At 47.2% G+C, this 23,346-nt stretch overlaps 1 protein-coding gene across 2 annotated transcripts in view; it reads right to left on the reverse strand.

Moving 5' to 3' along the window:
- Setd7 (SET domain containing 7, histone lysine methyltransferase) overlaps positions 1-12,517 on the reverse strand; it is a 41,530-nt gene extending 29,013 nt beyond the window's left edge. The window contains exons 1-2 of one of the 2 annotated variants that reach the window (XM_021631045.2): positions 12,163-12,489; positions 1,771-1,900 (exon numbers count right to left, since the gene is read on the reverse strand). In XM_021631045.2, coding sequence (XP_021486720.1) covers positions 1,771-1,900; positions 12,163-12,202 — 170 coding nt within the window. In that variant the 5' untranslated portion in view covers positions 12,203-12,489. Of the gene's footprint in view, positions 1-1,770; positions 1,901-12,162 lie in introns of both variants that reach the window. The other variant, XM_060378295.1, reaches the window with a different exon arrangement.
- Between the last annotated feature and the right edge of the window lie 10,829 nt (positions 12,518-23,346).

Genomic DNA, 23,346 nt, shown 5'->3' on the forward strand with positions numbered 1-23,346 from the left:
ATAACAAAGAAAGGTCTGTGGACTGTTTTTTCTGGTAATGGCACCTGAAGCAAACCCTGGAACACGTGGGGGAGGTGGAAACGTCAGTTTAATCACATCCCTTTCTACTCACGTACAAGGCGCAGGCCTTTTTATTTTTTTTTTAAAATCTGTTTTGTTGTTGTTTTTAATCACAGCTCATTTTGTGAGGAGCTAAGTTTCCAGAAATAATGAAATTAGGAAATATAACTTGAAACAATGGAGAAATTTAGCAGTTTCTCACCCTAACTGATATACCTGCATTTTACTCAAATATTACTATATCTTCATTTGGTGGTTATTCCTATAATTCAGCTATATATCGCTGAATATACAAAGGTATTTAGAAAATTTGGCTTTTCTTCATAGTTTGGGTACTGAGAAGTTTCTGTCTCTTTTCTCTAGCAGGTATGTCCGACCTGTAGCTTTCAGGATGAATATGGCCGGGATAGCTATGGATGTGGCCAGTAACAAATCTCAAAAACTTAACATTGCCTTTTTTCCTTTTTTTGGGTAACTATTGCTTCATGGTTTTCAGGTCTCAATTCATAGGTAAGAGCACTGTACCCCAAAAGCAAGAGGTTAGACATCTGCTGGTGTGTCTTCATCAATGCCAGAGTCGAGAAAGAGACTTAAAAAATGAATCTGAATTCTACTTTCAGATCCCACTTCTAACAAGTTAGGTTGTGGCTCTTACTTTGGAGACATCTGCACTATTAGCTAATACTGAAAGCCGGGGAAGGTGAACGTGCCCTAAGCATCTGCTAAAGCTACTCCAGCCAACCCCTTCAACCCTCAGAGGTGGGATGGGCAAGCTGAACGAGGCCCCTTCTATAGTGCGTCTGGCTGTACGCATGAATATGCTCATGAGCGCATGTGTGCACATAGCTGTCTGGATAAATTCTACTTTGTTTTCAGCTCCCGGGAACTTTACCATCGTCACGTTAAAGTACCAGGTGAAGGAAAAGGGTCATAACACATAGATGATGTCATGGATGGTGATTCTGCACTCAAGGAGACTCTCCTTAGGTGAGGAGGGGGAATAAGCCTTTTACAAAAACATACATTGTTGAATGAACACAAAAAGAATCAGTCTTAGCAGAGAGTAAAAATTGACACTTTCTGAAGGAAAAAAGAAAAAAGAGCTCTGATTAAATTGCCATGGAAACGGAGCAGGAGAGTTACCTTCTGGACAGAGGGATTCTGAAAGAGGCAGCGTTGATGCTCATGCCTCGAAAGAAACCCCTGGGGACCCAGGGGGCATTGTCTTTGTGCCTGGGTATGTGTGCAATGTGTGTGTGTGTATATATGATGAACGTGCCTGTGCACATGGCGATGTGCGAGGGTGGGCATGCACATGCCACGTAGGTGCATGTGGAGGTCTGAGGACAGCGCTGGGGGTTTGTTCTTGCCTGCCACTTTTTGTGATGTCGTTGAGATCCGTTATAGGTTTTGAACTGGATGGCCACAAAGTGAATTTGTGCAAGACGAGGGCCGCTGGATCTGGCCTAGCGGAATGTCACTAGACAGAACCATCCTAGGCTCGGCACACCTCAGGTTGGCTTCCGCACAGCCACCACTGTCATTTCTGGTCACTAAGGCCTTGCATACACGTTGGGGGTAACTCTCACCTTTTGCATGAGGACTACACAAGCTAAATTAATTAATTAAATTCTTGGGTCTGTATAATTTTTTTCCTTTGGAGAGTTGAGGACCCCCCCACCCCCAAACAAAACAGCACAGCGACGCCACCTGCCGTCAAAGAAGAAGAACTTGCCGCGTCCATTCTTCTCTCCATGCACGAAGTTACCCTCAAACCTGTCTGTGGAGGAGTAGGTGACGGTGCAGAAGCCGTGTGGTAACCCATCATCATCCAGATGCCCTGGGGAAAGAGAAGCACAGGGCACACATTAACACCAGCCATGCCATGCGGCCATGGTCAGACAAGTCTCAGAAACAGCCAACGTGCCCCTTTCCTGTGAGGGCCAGAAGAGGGAACCAATCGCCTTGCTTCTGGAGTTCCAGATGGTTGTGTGCTCCCCAACCTGGGTGCTGGGAGCTGAACTCAAGTCCCTTTTAAGGGTTCTTAACTGCTGAGCCGTCCCTCCTTCCCGGTCTTGAAAGGACGAAGCACACAGAACTTTCTCACCCCTGCCTGAGGAACACCTGCTTGATGCTTTGTGTACTTCGGGAACTGACTGGTCCATGCGGAAAGGCCTGGAGCACACATGCAGACATAGGGCATGCCTTTTCCCTGGGACTGGGATGTATTATCGGTTGGGCCAGCTGCAGCGCTGGGTACCACTTTCCAAGTTCCCCTATAGCACTCAAAAGGAATGTGCCCAGCTGCTGATCTTCAACTGAAATGGGGCTCAGATGGCACTGACTTATAGCCTGATTGTCACGTACACTGTCTTTGCAGTTCTTATCCTGGAGTCTGGCACTGACCACTTGCAGAATCTCGGACCCTCCATTTTATTTTACAATCACACAACAAAGGAAAGGCACCTGCCTAAAACATTATTACTGAGAGTTTTTCTTAGCTTAACCTTAAGCGAACCCTAAGCGCTGGACTTTATAAAACCATCTCCGCCGTGAATGTTAAACGGTAGTCTGTCATGCTCCATACGTGTCAGAGCGCTGGCGCTGTAAGTGGAGACGAATGGGCCCACGCTGCCACTCAAACAGTCATCCTGGACTCCAGGAACAGTGCTTACCGTCATTCACCTTTGACCTCCTGTGATTCCTGGTTACAAACTGCCCAAAGCACCCTTCTTACCACCTACATGTTTCACAAACCCCAGGAGCCCCCAGCCCATCCGCAACTAGTATCTGCCAGTCATCTGGGTGAGTAGATTATACAAAGCTGAGTGAAAATAAAGGCAGTAATTACCCTCCTGGCTTCTCCCCTGGGTTAACAACCTGGATCATGGGTGAAAATATTAAATACTAAAATGTGGCTTCCAGATGGCCCACTGGCATGAAAACACAAACCGTGCCACCACAATGAATTCTTTAATCACCTAAAAATTTTATTATAAGATGATAAAGAACCAGGCCCAGGACAGAACTCATTGGTAGGGTGCTTAAGCAGAATGCCTGAGAACCCAAACAACACCCAGACTGCAAAATTAAAAAATAAAATAAAATAAAAGCAGAAGGCTGTTGTCTCGTATAAGAGATGATAAGCAATCATAAAGAAAATCGTTCTTTATATTATCAATTACTGAAACATGCAATAACAGCAAAATTTATCATTTTATCACTCTGACTTTACAAGGGATGAGCTACCAAGAACACAGTATAATAACACACGCCACTATTTATTTGTTTACCATGTGGATGTGTGTGCCTGGTTGAGTTCATACATATCACACACATGTAAGCTTTCAGAGGCCAGAGGGGCCCCTGGAGCCCCTGGACCAGGGGTTACAGGTGGGTGTGAGCCACCAGGGGGGGTGCTGGGAACCTAAATGGGGTCCCTGGGGTCCCGGGCAAGCACAGACAGTACTCTCAGCACCCCAGGGCTTTGTAAAGACATATATGCGTTTAAATATATGTTCCTTTCTTTTTGAACACAAACTTTTCCTACGAAAAGGCTCAGGAAAATCAGTGGTCAGCAGGAAACTAGTCCAAATTTGCTTTCTTCAGGTAGAAAGAAATTACATCATGTAATCCTAACAGAGTCACATGAAAGAATTTGGACAACTATTCTCTAACTATCTACTGATGACGTTCTTTCATTGAAACAGATCAAATTTACTTTTTTCTCTTTTAATAAAAAAATACTCAATATCGAGCCAAAAGCTTTCTCTTACAGAACATTGAAATAAATTAAATGTAGCCATTAACATGCCTATGGATTTAGTGTCCTACTTTTGATTTAGGTGGAGATATAAGAATAATTGGGTTAGTCTCTCAGGAGAGTAATTACTGATGTGCGGGAAATACTCCCACAGTGGAAAAAGGTCCACACACTTTAAACAGTGACTGTTGCTAATAAAACTGTTTTCTACTGTAAACCAAGAGTAACATGATGATAAACGTGAACACTGAAGGGGGAAGAAAGCCAGTGGGATCCATCCCATTTTCCTTCCTTCCTGGCCTATTTCTGAATCAAACACTGAAGGTGTGCTTCCCTCCGCACTGAACTCAAGACATTAAGGGAAAACGGAAGGTGTCCGTGTACCGAAAGCAGGAGGAAGTCAGCTCTGACCCCAGAGGAGAGGACAACAAAAAGCTCACCCCTGTTCCACGACTGATCTGTGTGGACCCCTCCTGCAACGAGCCCACAGAGAAGGCACCCCTTCACTGTTTCTGGGGGATCCTGAATGCCAGCCACTTCTCAGGGGTCACTGTGCATCGAGGAGGTGGCTGTTCACTGCTAGCCTGTCTGCGCATGAAAGTTCTGAACTGTGAGCCCTCCGCAGGATTTCCATCTTGGCTTCGTTTGTTTGGCATCCTTAGGTGTAAGCCATGAAAAGATTAGAAACGAGAGTGTCCGAAACGTCCACACTTACTGTAGTTTTCCAGGCAGCGTGAAACTGCTGAGTAACTAGCCCAAACATCAGCAGAAACAAACAGGCTGGGCGTGGTTGCGAAAGCTTGCCACCCTACAACCCGGGAGTAGAAGATCAGGGCAGCCTCAGCATGTAGCAAAGTCTCAGGCCAGCCTGGGCTGTGTAACATTTGGCGTCTGACACAAACGAACCAACAGAACCAACGGCCCCAATCAAAACAACAACAACAACAACAACAACAAAAACCAAATCCTTGCAAAACAGAAAAACCAAGGGAAGAAGGAGATTACTTTGTAACAATGCTGCTGTTTTTGAGAGATCTTGGCACGTTTCTTATTCAAACGCTGCAAGGTTATGTGGTAGCTCAGCCTCAGAGGCCAGCCTAACAGAGAGGAGGTCTCTATCCAGAGAAAACAACTGTGAAGCTACTGTTCTGAGAACTGGGGGGTGGGGGTGGGGGGTGGGTTGGGTTAAGTGCTTTGTTACCTCTTTTAAAGCTCCCAACACACGGCCACGTGACCTGCAAGAGACTGCTGACCACTTTAAAATGCCTGCATGATTGCTGAAAGGCCCCGACGTCAAGCCCACCAATTCACTCTCTCTCTAGAGAAAGGCACACAAGTTGGGCCCTCGTTCTCCTTGTCGAGGTAGCTCTAAGAGCCGGAGAGGTGGTGGCACCGTGGTTAAAGTAGCTTTCTGCTCTACCCGGCACCACACCGGCTGCTCACAAGCGCCTGCAACTCCAGCTCCGTGGGTACCACACCCTTTCCTGCCCTTACAGGGCACCAGCATACACGTAAATAATAGAGGAGTCATTACAAAAGAAAGTGAGGGCTGGCACATGTCTTTAATCCCAGCACTCCAAAGGCAGGGGCCGGTGGATCTGGTGAGTTCGAGGCCAGCCTGCTTTACAAAGCGAGTCCAGGACAGCCAAGGCTCTGTTACACAGAGCAACTCTGTCTCGAAAATTCAAAGGAGGTGGTGCACAAGAAAGTGAAAGAGAAACTGTTTAGGAGAACAAAGAGGACTAAGGGAAGTACGAAGCAATATATTCAAAGTGCATTAGGTACTTGCAAGAAAATAACCTTATATAACCCAGTACCCAAGTTTGATAAAAAAGAAAATATGTTTAAAAAAAATAAATGTTTCAAGTTTTATGACCATGTAAATGACTGTGCACTATTAAGCCAAATGGTGTCCTGTGATGACCTGTCTCCTCTTTTCAACTTAAAAAAAATTGCCTTAAAACACACACACACACACACACACACACACACACACACACAAAATCCACTAGCAATGCTTAGGCTCCTTATAGAGGACTGCTGACATTTTCAACACCATATCCCGGTCGCAAATTCCCTTGCCTGCGCCTGCTAACTCAGTGTGGAAACTCTAGCCCTTGCTGAAGACTACAGAATGCGCCAAGTCAGCCAACCACCTTCCAGGCCAGTTCCCACTACACAGAAGGCGGGCACCAGGCCCACAGAACAGGCCAAGTTCACTGGAATGGCCGCTCTGTGCTAACAACACAGCCCCGGCAAGCAAGGCACGCAGGATCTGTCTATAGAAAGACTGAACAGTAGCCAGAGAGAAGAAAAAGTAATGTGCTTAGTTTTTCTCCCTATTTTGTCCTAAGAATCTTTCTCTACTGAGCGAATAGAAAGGTAAGCATTTCCCCCAAAGTCAACTCTGAGCAGAGGAGTGTTGTTGTTGTTTTTTCTTAACTCGGTAAGATTAGTCTGCTGTGATGTTGGCCTTGGATCAGAGATGGGTCACTGACTGCCTCCCTCTTACAGAGATCTGAGAGTGCTGTGTGCACATTTCCCTCAGAACAAGAGACCCTGACCCTTATTAATTTTGCTGACAAAACCCTGCTCCCCGGGGCCCCTCCACAGAAATCCTTTAGGAAGAGGCAAGCTTATTAATACAGGGAGCATGCCTTCTGCATGATGTGTTCACAGCGGTTCCGAAAGGCTCAGCTGTGAGCCGGGGAAGGTCACGGTTTTGATGTGTGGCCCACGTGGAAAGGGCACACTCCCGAACAGTCAGCACCCTGTTCCAGGCACACAACAGAGACGCATAAGAGACAGGCATGGACAGTACGGGGGCTGTTAATAAAAATAACCGTGGCTGTTTTGAGGGGGCGCGGACAGCAGGACATGGGGCCTCTTGTTTTCATCTTGGTCCCCTGTTCTGAGGACTCTGGTATTTTCCCATTTTGAGCGCTTTCCCTCTTCAATGTCCCTCGAGCATTTCCAGGCTTTTTCTTCTACCCTCACAGCTGCACATCTGATACCACAAGAGCCGCTAGGTGATGGCCTCAGCTCTTGCATCAGCCCCTCCAGCTGCCAACAGCTCAACTTCCCCAGCAGAGCTCTGGCGGTCCTTCTCCGCCGCTCAGCCTATGCTCTCTGCCCTCAGGCCAGCTTCCCCCTTGCCCTCTTTTCAGCCTCAAGCCTCAGCTGAAGTAAGAGTATTTTCCGGTCGGGCCAAAGCTCTCTCACCTTCGCTCACCAAGCCCCTCTCTCAGCTCAGTTCTGCCACCTCTTCAGCGAAGTCTTAGCCCATCCACTCCTCTAGGCTGCAAGGCATGGTTAGCCTAAAGGTATGCACACGCATGTCGCCATTCCTCCCTCCTTCCCGGCAATATGGAATTTACCAACAGCCTGCCTGGCCTCCAACTTGCAGCAATCTCCCACCTCAGGCTCCCAAGTGCTAGGATTACAGGTGTGGGTCATCATGTCTGGGAAAGATGTTCCATTTATTTACTTGTGTTACATGTATTTATTTATTACATGCACACGTAAGCTCAAGCCTGCCACAAATAGGGAGACTGGAGGACAACAAGCATTTTTTTTCTCCTCCTTCCCCGTGGGTACTAGGGGCTGAACTCAGAATGGCAGGCTTGGCAGCCTTTACTCATGAACTATTTTGTTCACCCATGTTTTGTTTGGCTTTTGTTTTTTAAAAAGCCACAGTGATGGCCAGGGGTAGCGGCCTATTTTCTAAACCCAGCTTCTTAGGAGAGTGAGGCAGGAGAGAGTCATGATTGAGAGCCAGCCTGTGCTACATAGTTCCAAGACAGCCTAGAGTTACTGGGGTAGGGATGTCAAAGTGAGGGCTCAAGTGGTACTGCTGGCACTCTGAAGCCCAAAGCTTACTGACATCCAGAAGCAGGGCGGATACTGGTACCAAACTGCTTCTTCCTGACTCGAGTCCGTTCTACGGGGGATTGATCCACCTTGTCTTTAGAACTATACCAGGCAGTAAGGCATGATGCTAACCTCAGCACTTGGGAGACCAGGAGGATCATGGATGGTCCGAGGTTAGCCTGAGTTCTAGCCAGTGATGACAGAGTGAGGTGTGTACCCAAGGGGAGGGAGGTGATCAAAAAAGAACGTCACCAGCTTACTATGCCACATCGAGACCCAAAGTGTACACCACCCTCTAATACATTTGACCTCAAGTCCTCCTCAGAGGGAGGAAGGAGAAGTTTGCCGTGGAGGCTGAAAGTCTCCCAATATATATTTCTGAAACATACATGCCGGGAAACCCTGCTTCGAAGGATGAAACCTGACATTACTGAAAGGCCCTGAGCTCGGTGCGAAATGGCAGACTCCCTTTGTCAGTGAGGGTTTACTCTCCTCTCCCTGGAGGACCCCACACCTTCTACCTGAGGAATGCCTTACAGACTTTAGGGAAATTACAGGCCCAACTAACTTACTCCCTTTTTCTGGGTAGAACCTATCCAGCAAGCACCTGGGAATCCTGGAAGGCCTTCCTATGCAAATGAGGCATCTCACTACCCTGGCCCTCAGCCAATGATCTTTGGCCACCCAAGATTTCCCTGCCCATCCCCTCTATAAATTCACCTTACTCCTGGAATAAAGTTGATCTACTTCCTCCCCCGCACCCCCCTACAGCTCCTTTTGTCCTTGGGGAAAGATGGCCATGATCCATCCAAGGATGGGGAGTAGAGAGAGCCCCAACATAGACTCACTCCTATGAGAAGCCACCTCAGAATCAACAGAATCACAAAGGATAACATTGATATCACGCATCAACTATGGCTTCTCAGCTCAGTCACCAAGCATTTCACATGCTTAGCTGACTCATTAATTTAAGAAAAATGAGTTTCTCTAAAAGGAAATGCTGGACTGAAGAGATGGCTCGGTGGTTAAGAGCACTTGTTGTTCTTTCAGAGACCAGGGGTTCAACTCCCACCACCTACATGGTGGTTCACAGATGTCTACAATGCCAGTCCCAGAATGCACACGATGCACAAATGTACATGCAAGAAAAACATTCATATACATAAAATAAATCTAAGCAAAAAACTGTAAAGAGAAATACTTTAAAAAGATAAGAGATGTAGCTGGGTATGGTGGTTCATGCCATCATTCTGCACTCAGGAAGCCGAGGCAGGAGGACTGGGCTACATAGTGAGTTCCAGGTTCGCCCGGACCATAAAATACAGAGTGAGATACTGTTGAGAAAAAAAAAAAAAGGAAGGAAGGAAAGGAAGAAATGTAGAAAGGCAGGAGTCAGGAAGAATGCTAGGGCAATTGACAAAGGAATTTCACAAGTCTAGCCTGTGTCTCTTCTTTGACAGGTGTCTTCTCTAAGTCCTCTGAAAAATAAGGATAATACAGTACCCGCCTCCTAAGACTGGATGGATAATGTCTGGAAAGCACTTAGCACAGAATTTGCACATAATAAGAGCTAGACAAGTGCAGCAGTGATGATGATGATAATAACAGCTGTGACAAGGAGAAGACAATGTGTGTGCAGAGAGAGGAGTAGCTGGCGAAGATAATGAAGCACCAAGGTACCCAGACTACTTTCTATTTAGGAAAAGATCACAGCCAGTTCAAATCAGTTCAGAGACGTGTGGTAGATCTTAAGTAAAGAGCAGTGCAAAGTGCCAAGGCCAACAGTATCTGGAGAAAGGCCCAGGGATGCAGCTTCTACAAGCTCGCCCGTGCTCCAGGCATCCTGCAAATCTCTGTCTGAGGTGTGTCTAAGGCAGGCTGGGGTATGTAGCTCAGTTGGTCTATTGCTTGCCTATTTAAAAAAATAAAAATAAATAAATGTTGTCATTGTTCTTTTAAAAAATCCAGCTATAGTTGCTTACACCCAAGAATGCTCCAAGTTCAAATCCAGCCCAGGCTATGAAGATCTTGTTTCAAAAAGCAAAACAAAAATTCACAAAAAGCAAAACAAGAAAAGTTATTCTACTTGTTTACTTTTAGGTAAAATTCACAAACCAGGGTTTAAGCCAGCTGTCATAGCATAATTATTAACGGTGCCTTTCTTGCTCTAATGAGCCCTTTCCCCCTCTATGGAAAGAAACTTCTGTGCTTTGAATCCACTGGACTAACAATCAACATGGAAACATACTTTTAAGGTTTTTGTTTGTTTGTTTTTTTTTAACTTTGAGACAGGGTCTCATACAGTTTAGGCTGGCTTTGAACTTGCTATGAAGCTAAGGATGACCTCCAACACCTGATCCTCCAGCCTCCACCTGCACATGCAGCTGTGTGCCACCCACCATGCCTGGGTTTTGTTCACATGCCATTACTAGAATCATAAACAAGCACATTTTCTAAACAGCAGCACAAGGGGAGGTGGCTTGGACTGAAAGCACAGCCTGTGATCAAGGTTTGTTTTTAAAATTTTTTAAGTGAAAGAACATAAGGAGGGGCTGGAGAGATGGCTCAGTGGTTAAGAGCACTGGTTTCTCTTTCAGAGGACCAGGGTATAACTCCCTGCACCCACATGGTAGTTCACAACTGTTTGTAACTCCTTCCAGAGAATATGACACCCTCACACAGACAGACAGACATGCAAGCAAAGCACCATTCCACATGAAATAAAATAAATAAAATCAGCAACAACCCCAAACAAACCTTATAAAAATACTATTAAACAAAACAACCCAGAGGAATGAGAGCAACACCAGAAATTCATTAAGAACACTTTTTTTTTGTCCTAACAAACCTGGCATGGCAGCAGATGCCTATAAACCCAGCACTTGGGAGAGGCAGAGGCAGTTGGATCTCTTGTGAGAGGCTAACCTGGTCTACAAAGCTAGTCCAGGACAGTCAAGACTACACTGAGAAACCCAATCTCGAAAAAAAACAACAAACAGATAAAAAAAATAAATGTACAAGAAGTCAGTAACTTTAAAAGTTAAGGAAGGCTTCCTATTGCTGGTTCAAACAATGCGCCGGGCCTCACTAAAACCCAACACTGGGTTTAGTTGGAGAAATATAAGCTCTGTGAATTCACAACCTTTTTACAAGTAAAACCATGCACTTACATTTTTTTTTCAACACTAAATGAAGAAGTAAGATTTACAACTTAAATTAGAATGGATGCCTTTCCAGGAATTCAAAAATTATCCTACTTCATCTCACCCTAAACCTTCAGCAGCCTGCAAAAGTAGTTATGTTTATGAACACATCAAAATGGGATTTTTTTCCCCCACATATCACTAATAAATACACATCCATACGCATCTGTGAAACACTGCCACTTTATAGTTTCTTTAGCATTCGTCAGACCTGTTCATACAAATTAGATCAAAACCAGATTCGGTCAACGATTTAAACTCATTTACTGAGATGCTCCCTTTTAACAAATTCTGGAACAACACTACGCAGTCTTGCAAAACATCACGGGAACAGTATCTGGGATAGACTAAAATAAATAATAAAAGTGTGTTTTTCCCGTGCTCATTGTTACAAAATCATAACCTCCCATGACACAAACAACGAGATTGTATAACGTCCCCAAGGCGTCTTTTGGAAGTAGGGGACTAAAAAAAAAAAAAAAAAAAAAAAAAAAGAGGCGGAGAAACTCAGCAAAACATTGTGGCGACAAAGGTCGGGGGAGGGGAGAAGGGGCGGAGAAACCTGACACCCAGGCGGTGATATCACCCTCAGCCAACAGCTCGGAATTCAGAAAGTTAAGTGTCACCCAGCAATTTCGGTCGGGGCTGGAGCGGCGGCAGCTCGCGGCTGCACCCGGCTCGGAAGCGGCGGGGAGGGGGGGAGGGGGCGGGCGGCTGAGTTCGCCCAGGGGCAGCGCAGACCCGGGCCAGGCGCCTCCGGAGCTCGGGGAGCGGGGTGCGCACCCCAGCCACGATTCCCTTTTTTTTTTTTTTTTCCGGAGGAGCGGCTCCGGCTGCCATGTGCGTCGCGATGGGAGACCCGCCTAGACACGGCTCTGGTGGCCGCGGGGACGCAGCGACTCCCCCACAGTTAAAGGGCAGGCGGGGGGGGGGGAGTCGAGGTGGCTGAAACGCCTGGAGGGGGCTGCCCTCCGGCGCCCTCCCATCCTCCATCCCCCGCGAGGACTAGGCAGCTCAGCTCCCGGGGAGGATGCTGCCGGGGCCCGGCGGGATGCAGGGGCCCAGGCTCCTCAGGGCCGCGGACCTCCGGGGGCCCCATTCCCCCCGCCCGCGCCCCGCGCGCCCCCGGCGAGCCGCCACCCGCTCAGGGACCGCGGTGACCCCCGGCTCGGCCCCGCGCGCTCTCTTTCGCGCCCGCGCCCCTAGGCGTCTCCCCTCAGCCCCCAGCCCCCAGCCCCGGGTCCTGGAGGAATTGGCCGTTCCTACCTTCCACGGCTTCCTCCACCACCTCGTCGTCGCTGTCCATGGCGGCTGCGACCCTGCCTGCCCGGGGCGGTGCGGCTGGCTGCCGTCCCTCCGGATGCTCGGCGGCGGCTGAGCGAGCGCCGGGGCTAAGCCCTGCGAGTTTGGAGGAGGAGGAGGAGGAGGAGGAGGGGGAGGAAGAGGAGGAGCAGTCCGGGCGGCTCGCGCTACCTCCCCCTACAGTCCTTTCGATTCCTCCTCCTGCCGCGGCTGCCGCAGCCGCCGCCCCCGACTGGTCTCCCTTCGTCCCCGGCCCCCAAGGCTCCGGGGTGCTGCCGCGGCGGCAACTTTCTCCTCTGATGCCCCCTCTTTGTTAGGGAGCAGCTGATCCGCTGACATCACCCGGCGCCGGTGCGCTCCCTCCCTCGTTGATTGACAGTTCCTTGTCCTTTCCCAGAAGTGAGGATCCTTAGAACCCGAGGCGCCCCGGGACCGCGCCGCCTCCTCCAGGCTGGGGGCCGGCCCCGCGGCGTCTACCTTTTGGCTCAGTTCACTGCTCGCCGGCCACGCGGTCCTGGTCCCCGCCGGCTGCTCGCTAGCACTGGGGACCGCGGGGGTACCCGCCCTGGGGTGGGTGGGGACCTCGGGGCGCCTGATGCCCCCTGATGTGCCACCGGTGACTTGGGAGTGCGCCGTGCGGGGCGTCCCTACCACTGTCCCCCTCCAGGATAGCTGGCTCACGCGGAGCTGGGGAAGCGTTTCTGAGGCTCCCGAGCCTGGGCTTCTTCTCGCCCTCGCGCCCCGCTGCACCCGGCTTGACAGCTTCCGGGGCCGCCAAGTGCCGCGCGCGCAGGAGCGCAGGTGCCCCGCCGCGGCCCAGAGGCGCCTCCAGAAGCCAGTTTCCTGGACTCCAGGGGGCGTCCTGCGCCCCGGATGCCGCACCACCGCGCGTCCCACCCAGAAGTCTCCAGGCTCCACCCCCTTTCGCGGCGCCCCAGGGAAGATCCAGGAATTCACCAAACTTAAATGGCAGCAGGCTGGTAATCAGGCTGCACCCGGGGCTTGGCAGCTTCCCACTCTCCCTTGTCTTGGAGATGGAGCCACCCAGCGGAGAGCCGGAGCCAGGACCTAGAGTCTAGCGCTCCTGCTTCTCTCGCCTCCGGTCCTGTTCGTGTGATGTCCCTAGATGTCTCTCTGGTTTCTCTTGAGTGCCAACCTCTTCACAGACTCGGGCGTCTTTGAGGGAAGGAAACCCCAGTTCCCAGCCCAGCCACTTAAGAGTGTCATTGTGCCTCTACCTCTTACAGGTGGCAGCAAAGGACCACTTTAAATAGCGGGTTAAACGGATGCAGATGTACACAATGTACCGTGGAATTACCGGGTGTCGGTCTGGCCTCCTGCCAAGAACAGCCGCCACGGCGGGTGGGAGGGGTAGGGCAGGAAGCAAAGAAAGTTGTTCCAGTTGGTTTTCTGAGCAATGAATGAGGCAGGATTTCAGGGCACTTCCAACGCCTTGGGGGAGCCAGCGAGCCCCCGCCCCATTTTCTTAAATGCCTTTAGTTTGTTTGTTTTTGTTTTAAAGCAGCATCTCCTGTAGCCCAGGTCTCTAACTCACTGGGTACAGGCGGATGATCTTGAACTAACGGTCCTCCAGCCTCCATCTTCCCAGCACTGCAATTGCTAACATTGGCCAGCTTGCTGAGTTTACATGATACTGGAGAGCCAATCCAGGTGCTTCCTTGCTAGGCAAGCACTCTATCAACTGAGCTGCATCCCCGCCAGCCGGTTTAAAATAATAATAACAGCAACAACAACAATAACGAAGAAGCCGGTGGCTTTAATCCCAGCACTAGAAAGCACTAGAAAGGCAGAGGCAGGCAGATCTCTGAGTTCAAAGCTAGCCTTCCTGGACTATAGAGCGAGTTCCAGGTCAGCCAGGGATATATAGAGAAATCCAGTCTTAAAGGGTTTCCCCTTCTCTTAAATCATTAGAGATTAGCCCCCAAATACTATCAGGAATTTTAGCTCTACCCTGACTCCTTTAGAAAGAGGACGGTTGTGGATGGCCAGTTAGAAGGTTTAGGGCCCTTGTCACCCCACCTTCAAACAACCAGGGAAGCCACTCTGGCAGCATGAGTTCCTCTTCCTGAATATTAGGCCACACAGGCAGGGGCTTCTCTGGTTTAGGGTTACCCTTTGGAATTTTAGTCTAGGCTACACCTCTGTACACAGTGGCTCAGGCTACACTCTTCCGAAGTCTTCTAGCCCCTTTGAGGTCAGTCTTAGGGATGAGAGTAGGTACATGGTCCCTTAGGCACCGCAGAAATCTGTTCCTGCAGTGAAAGATGAAAGAATTCCTTCGGATTATAATTTAAATTTTAATGTAATGAAAAAAAGTGGTGTGAGTGGGTGTATGCTGTGTTTGTGAGGGGTACCTAAAGATGCCAGAAAGTATTGGAACCCGGAGCTGCAGGCAGTACTGAGCCCTTGGATGTTGGTGCTGGGAGCCGAACTTGGGTCTTCTGGTAGAGCAGCAAGTGCTCTTGACTTATGCCATCTGCAGCCCCATATTACATCACTTCACAACATGAACTACAGAAACAGGATTTTTTTTCTGAGTGTGTGTGTGTGTGAGTATGTGCTAGTTGTCCTTCAGGTAATGGCTATTAAAAAACAAAAAACAAACAAACAAAAACGGGGTCTCTCACTTGCCTGGAACTCATAGAGTAGGCCAGGCTTCAGAAATACACCTGTCTCTGTCTTCCCAGTGACTGAATTACAGTCTTGTGTAGAGGAATTTCAATTCAGAACGTAGCTGCTCTGGCAAGAGATCACATCTAAAAATCTTTCTAGGTCTGTGTGATCCAGCTGGAATGCAGACAAGATTTTAATCCCAGGAGACAAAGGCAAGTAGATCTGAGTTCAAGGCCAGCCTGGTATAGAGCAAGTTTCAGGTAAAGAAAAGCTTAGATCCAGGCATGGTGGCACATGCCTTTAATTCTATCACCCAGGAGACAGACACAAGCATATTTCTGAGTTCTAGTCAGTTCTATTCAGTCAGTTCTGTTGAGCCAGTGAGTCGAGAGGAGCTGAGTTCATGGCAGTTCAGTTCATGGAATTCAAAGGCAGTTTCACCGGGACAGTTTTACAGAGGGAGGTTGAAGAGAGAACAAGCTAGACACAGGGGAAGAAAGAAGGAGCCAGAAGATTAGAACAGATTGCTAGAGTTAATATGAGGGCAAGCAGAGCAATTCAGTGAGAAACTGAGAGAACCAAGTTTGAATCAGTCATCTAGGAGGGGCTTTTGAGCCAGAACAACTGATTAGAACCAGCCAGCCAGAGTTCAGAAGAACTAAAACGGGTGAGCTTATTCAGTAGTAAGTCTCAGAAGAGGAAAACACTTTAGGCCTAGACTAGACTGTATGGAGGCTAGAAGCTTCCAGGACTAGGCCTATGTTAGCGGTCATCCTCCAAGACAACAATTAAATCAGGCAAACAAACGATGCTTTACAGTCATGCACATCCACATCTGTCTTTTCGTTTTTCTTTTCTAGTTTTTTCTAAACCATAGATTCTGGAACCTCTTCTTAGTCTTTATTCCGAGTGTTTGACAAGGCATTTATTTACAGTGACTCATCCCTTTCTGGTTTTAAGCTATATGATATTTCCTCTTATTTTCAATTCTTATATATCACTACTTTCTTTACACGTGACGTTGGTGTCCGAAGAATACCAGATCAAAATGCTGAAAACTGAAGGAAGACATAGAATAACTCATTTCTGAACTGAAAGGGGAGTAATGTCAGGGCAGGAAATGTCTGCGCAGAACACAAGTGAGACAGACTCATGGCCAGAGGGTGGACATGTATGCTGGGGGAGGGGAAGGGTCTGTCACAAGTGTCTTACCTCTCTGTCTTTGGGTTCAGAGGAGAAGGTCCTCTTGGAGCAATGAGGACTGCCCAGCCTGCTTTGAGCAGTCTACTTGTGACAAAAGCCTTTCTAGGGGCTAATTTGATCACGTCTGGGACCAGCGTCTACTCCCTGCACTTGCAGAAATGGATCTCCTCTACACCTGGAAGGGTCTGGGTGAGGAGCCAGGCCTTGCTTGTATTGTTGCAGGATCAGGAAGGAACTCATCAGCTCTTCCCACGGGGGGGGGGGGGGGGCAGCCTTTAATCAGTCCATCTCAGTCCCTTAGTTTTCATTCCTCTTGGCTCTAGATCACAAGTTTAGCCAAAATGTTTGCTGAGTCCCTTAAAGCAGTGGTTCTCAACCTTCCTAACGCTTTGGCCCTTTAATACAGTTCCTCATGTTGTGGTGACCCCCCCACAACCATAAGGTTATTTTTTTGTTGCTACTTCATAACTGTGATTTTGCTGCCGTTATGAATTCATAATATTAATATTTTTGGAGAAAGAGGTTTGTTAAAAGTGTCTCGACTTACCGGTTGAGAACCGTTGCCTTTAAGGGGTGCTTGAACCTTCACAAATGATTTTTGTGCTAAGTCTCTAGACTGATGGATCCTTATTTGGAGGCCCAGAACACAACACAGTGTCTGTAACCAAATGTGAGATGAACATTGCTGGTGATGATTTTGCAGAAAGGACTATTCCATTTCCTGTCATCAGTGCTGAGCTTTTCTCACAGATTTGGTCCTCTTCCTGGGATCTGGCCAAGCCTGAAGGGACTCTTTTGCACTGTTCTGCTGGCCCCATGTAGGTATCCATCACATTCTTTCCTACAGCACTCTTCAATGAGAACTCATTTTACAAAACTCTGCACTTGGCTCCCCACCAGTTTCTTCTGTTGTCTGCTGTCCCTACCAATGTGGTCATGGGCTAGAAAAATCAATAAAGCTGTTAATCAGAGACAGGGTGCAGCAAGAGCAGCAGCTGGCTGCTCCTAGCTCATAGATGTGCATAAGATAGCCAGGACCAAGCTGTGGTATTCTGGAGATTTGCTTGCATGTCGCACGGGGTGCTGAATTTTCTGTTTCTACTTATTAATCTCTTTTGGTAGGTCGGTTATTATGGTGCGAGGCTTTGCACATGCTAGGCAAGCATGCTGCCGCTACTCCTAGCCCCCTCATGGTGGGCTCAGGAGGCTTCTACTGGCTGAGTGCACCCTCAGCCCCTCACTGGTTCATTCCGATAGGGCCTTATCACTCCATCTCCCAAACCTCAGCTCAGAGAGCGTTCTCCTGCTGAGCCATGACTGAAGGACGTGGAGTGACTTTTCGAAGCTCCTGTGTTTTAGCTTCCACTGTCCTCACCTGTGTGGCCTGTCTCTCTGGACGCAGCATGGGAAACACAAGTCCCTCCTCCGCTGTTACAAAAGCATAGAAATAGCCAGCTACGTCGAGTCATTTCCCCACCCAGGCTTCCCCCCAGAGAACGCACAAGATTCATCTCCTTACGAAAGTGGTGTCACTTTCACAGTAAGTATAATTCCACAGTCTTCTGTATCTGAGGTACTTCCTGTATCCTGGTAAACGAACATGTCAGTTCGCAGCTGTGTGTGTGTGTGTGTGTGTGTGTGTGTGTGTGTAGAGGAGTGTACACTGTGGTGGGGAAACTTAGCCAATGTGGGTTCACTTGTGTTGGCTGTTGGTAAAGAACTATTCCTACCTACCCAGCAGATCAGGGTTGGAAGAGCCCCAGCATCCTTCATGTCCAGCTGCTCCTGGGAGTTTAGGTTTGACACCAGAAAGTCTTTTGAAAAAGAAAAATTATTTTATGCATATAAGTGTTTGCTTGTATATGTGTATATGTATCAAATGCGTGCCTGGTGCCTGTGGGAACCAGAAAAAGGGCATGGATTCCCTGAAATTGGAGTTACAGACTGCTGTGAGCCACCATCTGGGCTCTTGGAATTGAGCAGGGGACCTCTGGATGAGCAGCCAGTGCTCTTAAACGCTGAGCCATCTCTCCAGCCTCGGTCAGGAGATCCTTTTGATTTGAGAAAGGGTCTTTTCCACCTGGATTGGAACTCGCTATGTAGTTCAGGCTGGCCTTTATTTCGCAGTGATCCTCCTGTGGCTGCCTCCAGTGTGTTGGCATTATAGGTGCTGGTGCTATATATCTGACCCTGAGAAGGAACTTTTAAAATATTAATTTTGTTTCTCATTTTTCAAAAAAAATTTTTGAGGCAGCCTCATGTACCTCAGATTAGCCCTAACCTTCTGGTCCTCTTGCCCTTATCTCCTGAGCGCTGGATCCCAGGCGTGTGCGTCCTCAGCCTGAGAACTCTTAAGTAATAAAGTCCTATTTGACTCTGGTTATTCTTTAACAGGGTTGTTTCCTGGGCTGGAGAGGCGGCTCAGTAGTTAAAAGCCTGAGTTCAATTCTCAACAGCAGGCTGCTTATAAAATGCCTGTAACTCTATATACATTCAGATGCTTTCTTCTGACCAATATGGGCACCGCTCCCTCCCCCCCCCAACTCACCCTCCCCCACATATGATTACACAAACACACATAGATAATGACAATAAAATAGTTTGGTTGAATTTTCTCCTTGGTGATTTGGTTCAGCCAAGAACTCGATGATGAAATGCTTTGTACAGATACAGTGGGTCCACCAGCTGTCCACGCAAACCTCAAACCTTCTTTGTACAGCTTGCAGGTAGGGAGGGTAGGTGGGGCAGTGAGTCAGAGCCCAGCACCATAGGAGAAAAAGCTAAAGGGATGAATCCAGGCTGACTGAGCATTTATTTTCTAGTGCCACCTTTCTGAGTAGGAAGGAAACACAAAGGGAGGGCAGGAGTGGACATTTTCTTGACCTCGGAGAGGGAGGCAAGGGCTCTTCTGAGGACATGGTTCTCACTCATCCAGTGCCTAACGGTGTTAAGGACAGCTGCCTGCCGAAGCTGGAGGGGAGAGCAGGAGGGGCAGGGTTAGGAGTACTGAGAAGAAAGGCTTGGGGGAAGGAGACAGCGTGAAAAGGGGCCACGCTAGCATTCTCAGTGTGTGGTCAGAGAGAACAAGAACTCACTCCCTGGGCACCACAGGCAAAGGTCCAGTGAGGAAAGGAGGAGAGGAGAAACCTCATCCTGCTGGAAATAGACATGACAGCAGTTAGAGGAATACTCATAAATTCAGGGTGACCTGATTTGATTATGGCAACAGGAAGTGCGGGGTGGGGGGTGGGGCGGTGGGCAGAATAGCCTGACCCAAGGAAGTGTATTAAATAATAGCAAAGACTCCACAGTTGCCATGGCGTTAAAATACCTCCAGCCACATTAAAACGCTTTCTCTTCTTTTGCCTGATTCTTGTTCTTCCAACAGGCTCGTGTTCCTGCAGCGTATCCAGGAAACTATATTTAGACCCTCTGGGACAACGGGAAAGGGACCATGTGGCCCCGATCTCTGTCTTCGCGTGCTAAGAGTCATGATGTGTTTAGGCCTTTTTCTCTTTGCCTTCTCAGGTCTGAAAACCCCAGGTTAGATTTGGGTGGAGTAAAGCTGCCAAGCAATTTGGAAGAAGGGGGGGGGAGAAAAGGCCAAAGTGGAAAGTGTAGGAACTGCCTCAGCAGGAACTTCAGAGAAATCGGTAAGATGCAGAAGTTTGAACAATAAATACAATCACCAGCAAAACCAAGCATGCTTCTTTAAGGACATGGCTTCACTAGCTTTTAAAATCTGTCATCCTGGGCTGCAATTACAATGATTACGGGGATGGGGAAAGAGCTCAAGCTGGTGCTTGGATTGTAAGCACCAGGACCTGAGGTCAGTCCCCAGATTCCGTACTCCAAAAAACAAAACAAGAAGAACAAACAAACAAAAATACCCCAAACAGGGTTAGCGATGATGCTTCTAATCTTGGCCCTGGGGGTGGTGGAAGAGATGGCTGAATACCCAGGCTCACCGGCCAGCCAGCTAAACCAGTTTAGTGAGCCCCGAGTCCCAGAGAAAGACTCGGTCTCAAACACAAGGTGGCTGGCACCTGAGGAGTAACACCGGAAGTAGACCTCTAACGTCTGCACACACGTGCATATGCACCCACACACATGTGCACATGGAGGTAATGGGGTCTCCCAGTTGGCCTATGGAAACACAGACATTGCAGGAGGCAATCAACTTGTTGCACACTCTTGAGCTTGTGTGACCCTGGGGTTGGAACCCTGCCGGAGCCCGCCAGCAGAGTCGAACCATTCTTGAGTTGGGAGTGAGGATTAAAATTAATAAACTAACACACAACACACATGGGGCCTTTCCGAGAGGATCCAGACTCACCAGCCAGCAGCCTGACTTTATTGCAGAGAGCTTTAAGCCAGAGTATAAACAGCTCAGAACAATGGGTTAAATTTACAAGGAGGTGAAACAAGAGGTGTGATCTTGACAAGCTCTCCCACCTGCTGTCACAAACAAAAGGAGATGGACTTGGAAATTCTTCCCTGGCTTCAGTGAAGGCCTGGTAAAAGCAGTCTTTCCACTGAGATTTAAATATCAAAGCAGCTGCCAGAACAATGGCTCCCAACAGGTCTCCCTTTTATATATTTTTTTAAATTGACCATAACTTAAGAATTATGGAGCAGAAGATTGTGCCTGTCTTAGGTTGTTTCTCTCGTAAGATATACTCTTCCCTGTCATGGGTACATGAATTCTATCATTCATGTCCTGTCTTGGGTTGAATACATCCCAGAGAAACATTACCCATCTCTAACTACCAACCTCTGCTAGGGTAGACACTGGGGTTTGATCTTTTGCAGATCAGCTCAGCTTTAACATTCTAAAAGGCCTCCAGGCAGGTTTTCATTGTCGCCGATAGGAGTGCATCTCCTATCACAAGCCAAGTCCAAAATAACACTCCATAAAAGTGACTTAACAAATGACTTGTATAACAATTTACTTGTATAAATTACCAAGTCTGAGAAACATTCATAGGAACCATAGTAAAAGACTGTCGAGCAATCAGAACCATTTGATAGCTTACAAATACAGTTTGTTAGTTTACATTGAAGGCAAGAAACATTAAAGTTTGAATCTTGTTAACATTTCCAAACAACAAAGCAGAAGGAGAATTTACATAGGCAGTTACAGGGCCTCCCAAGAGTTTCTGAAGCAAGCTTGTTTTGATCTGCTGAAGACCAGAGTCAGACCAAAGTTTCACAGTCAGTCCTCTTTTTCATTCTTCTTGATTTTGTTGAGAATTGTCCTTATTAACAGAACAATCAAGTCCAGTCCACTGTATAAGAGGTTTCTCTGCATGAAGTCTTCTCCCAGGAGCAGAATGAAACAAAAGGTGGGTCAGGAGCTTAAGTCCAATGCAGCTTTTCGGTCTCAGTCAGGGCAGAATTTACGATTGTCTGCAGGGGGAACATCCTCCTTCTGGGGAACAACTCCTGCAAATGGTACCAGCCTTTCTGGGATCCACCTGGCTTCTTCTGTGTCCTGTGGAAAAAGCATAAACATACCCTCTTCCCCATATTGATATGGGGTCGGGATATCCATATTCCAGTAATTGGATCTTTCTATTTTACTTGGGTATAATAATCTTTGGTATTAGGATGCCACAATTGATCAGCCGCAGAACGGCCTTGTATATCCACGTTCAAAAAATTTTAAATAAAGAGAGCATGATTAATATTTGGGGATATGACTCCCCCCTTTTTTATTTTTTGCAATTGGTTTTTAAGAGATCCATGGGCAGGTGCTCTCTCTCTCTCTCGCTCTCTCTCTCTCTTTCTTTCTCTCTCTCTCTCTTAAGGATTATATGCATACTTGTTTTATGATTTTTTAAAAATATTGAGAAGCTTGACTAATATATGTAGTACCATTATTAGTCTTTATAATGGAAGAAATACCAATTGTAGCAGAACATTTTAGTTTTTTAAATTTTGGGATATGAGTAATGTCTATTTGTTGTTTAGAATGGTTTTAACCCTAGGTTTTAAGCAAGTTAACGTTATATTACAGATTTTAAACATAGACAAAGATCAATAATTTATAATTAAGACATTTTGAACATGATAAACTTATACCTTTAAGACAGACAGACAAAACATCTTGCTATTTGTTGAATCTAATTTTTTATGACCATTGAAGTTTTGTAGCAGAATTAATTATTAGCTTTTTTACTGGAAAAACTGAGTGGCTGCCTCTTTAATAGTTTTTCCTTGTAGGGTGGCCGCCATAGCTACTCCTTGAGTAGAAGATGGCCCAATGTCTGAACATTACCTAATATAATCAGAAATATCTCCTTTCTTTCTAAAGGGTCTCAAAGCTGCTTGGCAAGCACTGTTAGCATTCTCATAGGCCAATTGTTTTACTGATAATAATCTAGACTTTTCATCACTTATAAGTCTTTTTGCTGCTTGCATTAATCTTGCCACAAAATCTTGAAATAACTCATCAGGTCCCTGACAGATTTTAGACAAATCCTCCACCTGTCTACCTGCTTGTGGAAGTTTATTCCAGGCCCTCAAGGTAGCAGTATTTACCTGAGCCTAAACGGCCACATCAAAATCCAACTGTTGTCCTATTTCCCTGTAGATTCCTTCTCCAGCAAGCATGTAATAAGTTATAGGAATTCCCTGAGCTCGATTAAGTTTAGCTGTAGCTTGACAATGCTCTGCAAATTCTGACTTCTGAAATAAATGATCTCCTCCTGATAAGCATGCTCTTGTTAACTGTTTCCAGTCCTCTGGGCAGAGGGCCTCAGTAGACAAGGACTCCAACAGAGCTTGAGTAAAAGGTGATGTAGGACCATATTGAGCACACACAGCTTTCAATTCTTTTAATTGTTTAAAAGATATAGGAACATGGACTCTCGCCATATTACCCTGTCCTTCAGGTTGCTCCAGAACTGGGAAACCATAAAACTCAGTTATATCTTCTCCATTCTACCTAGCTTCTTGTAAAGAAGCTCGCAAAGGGGATACAGTTGCCCGTACAGTGGACAAAGGAAAAGGTCCCCTGTCTTCTGAGCCACTGCAACTGTAGCAGTCCCAGGAGGAAGGCCCAAGACTACAACCAATAATGGAGTTGGAGTGGGGATTGAGCCTCATTTTTCCCTAGTAGTTAATTCTCCAATTTTTCTGTTTATTTCCTCCAAGCCCCATTCCAGTCTTTTAATTTCTTTTTGCCACAGCTTATGCTTTTTAACATGCATAGCCTGAATTGGAGGGTATCTCTCAGAATAATACTGATCTGGTTCTTCCTCCAACTCTGCAACCTCATTAGGGTGTAAGTTTTCCTCAAAGTCTCCT

This window comes from Meriones unguiculatus, chromosome 2, assembly GCF_030254825.1.
Source record: "Meriones unguiculatus strain TT.TT164.6M chromosome 2, Bangor_MerUng_6.1, whole genome shotgun sequence".
NCBI lineage: Eukaryota > Metazoa > Chordata > Mammalia > Rodentia > Muridae > Meriones > Meriones unguiculatus.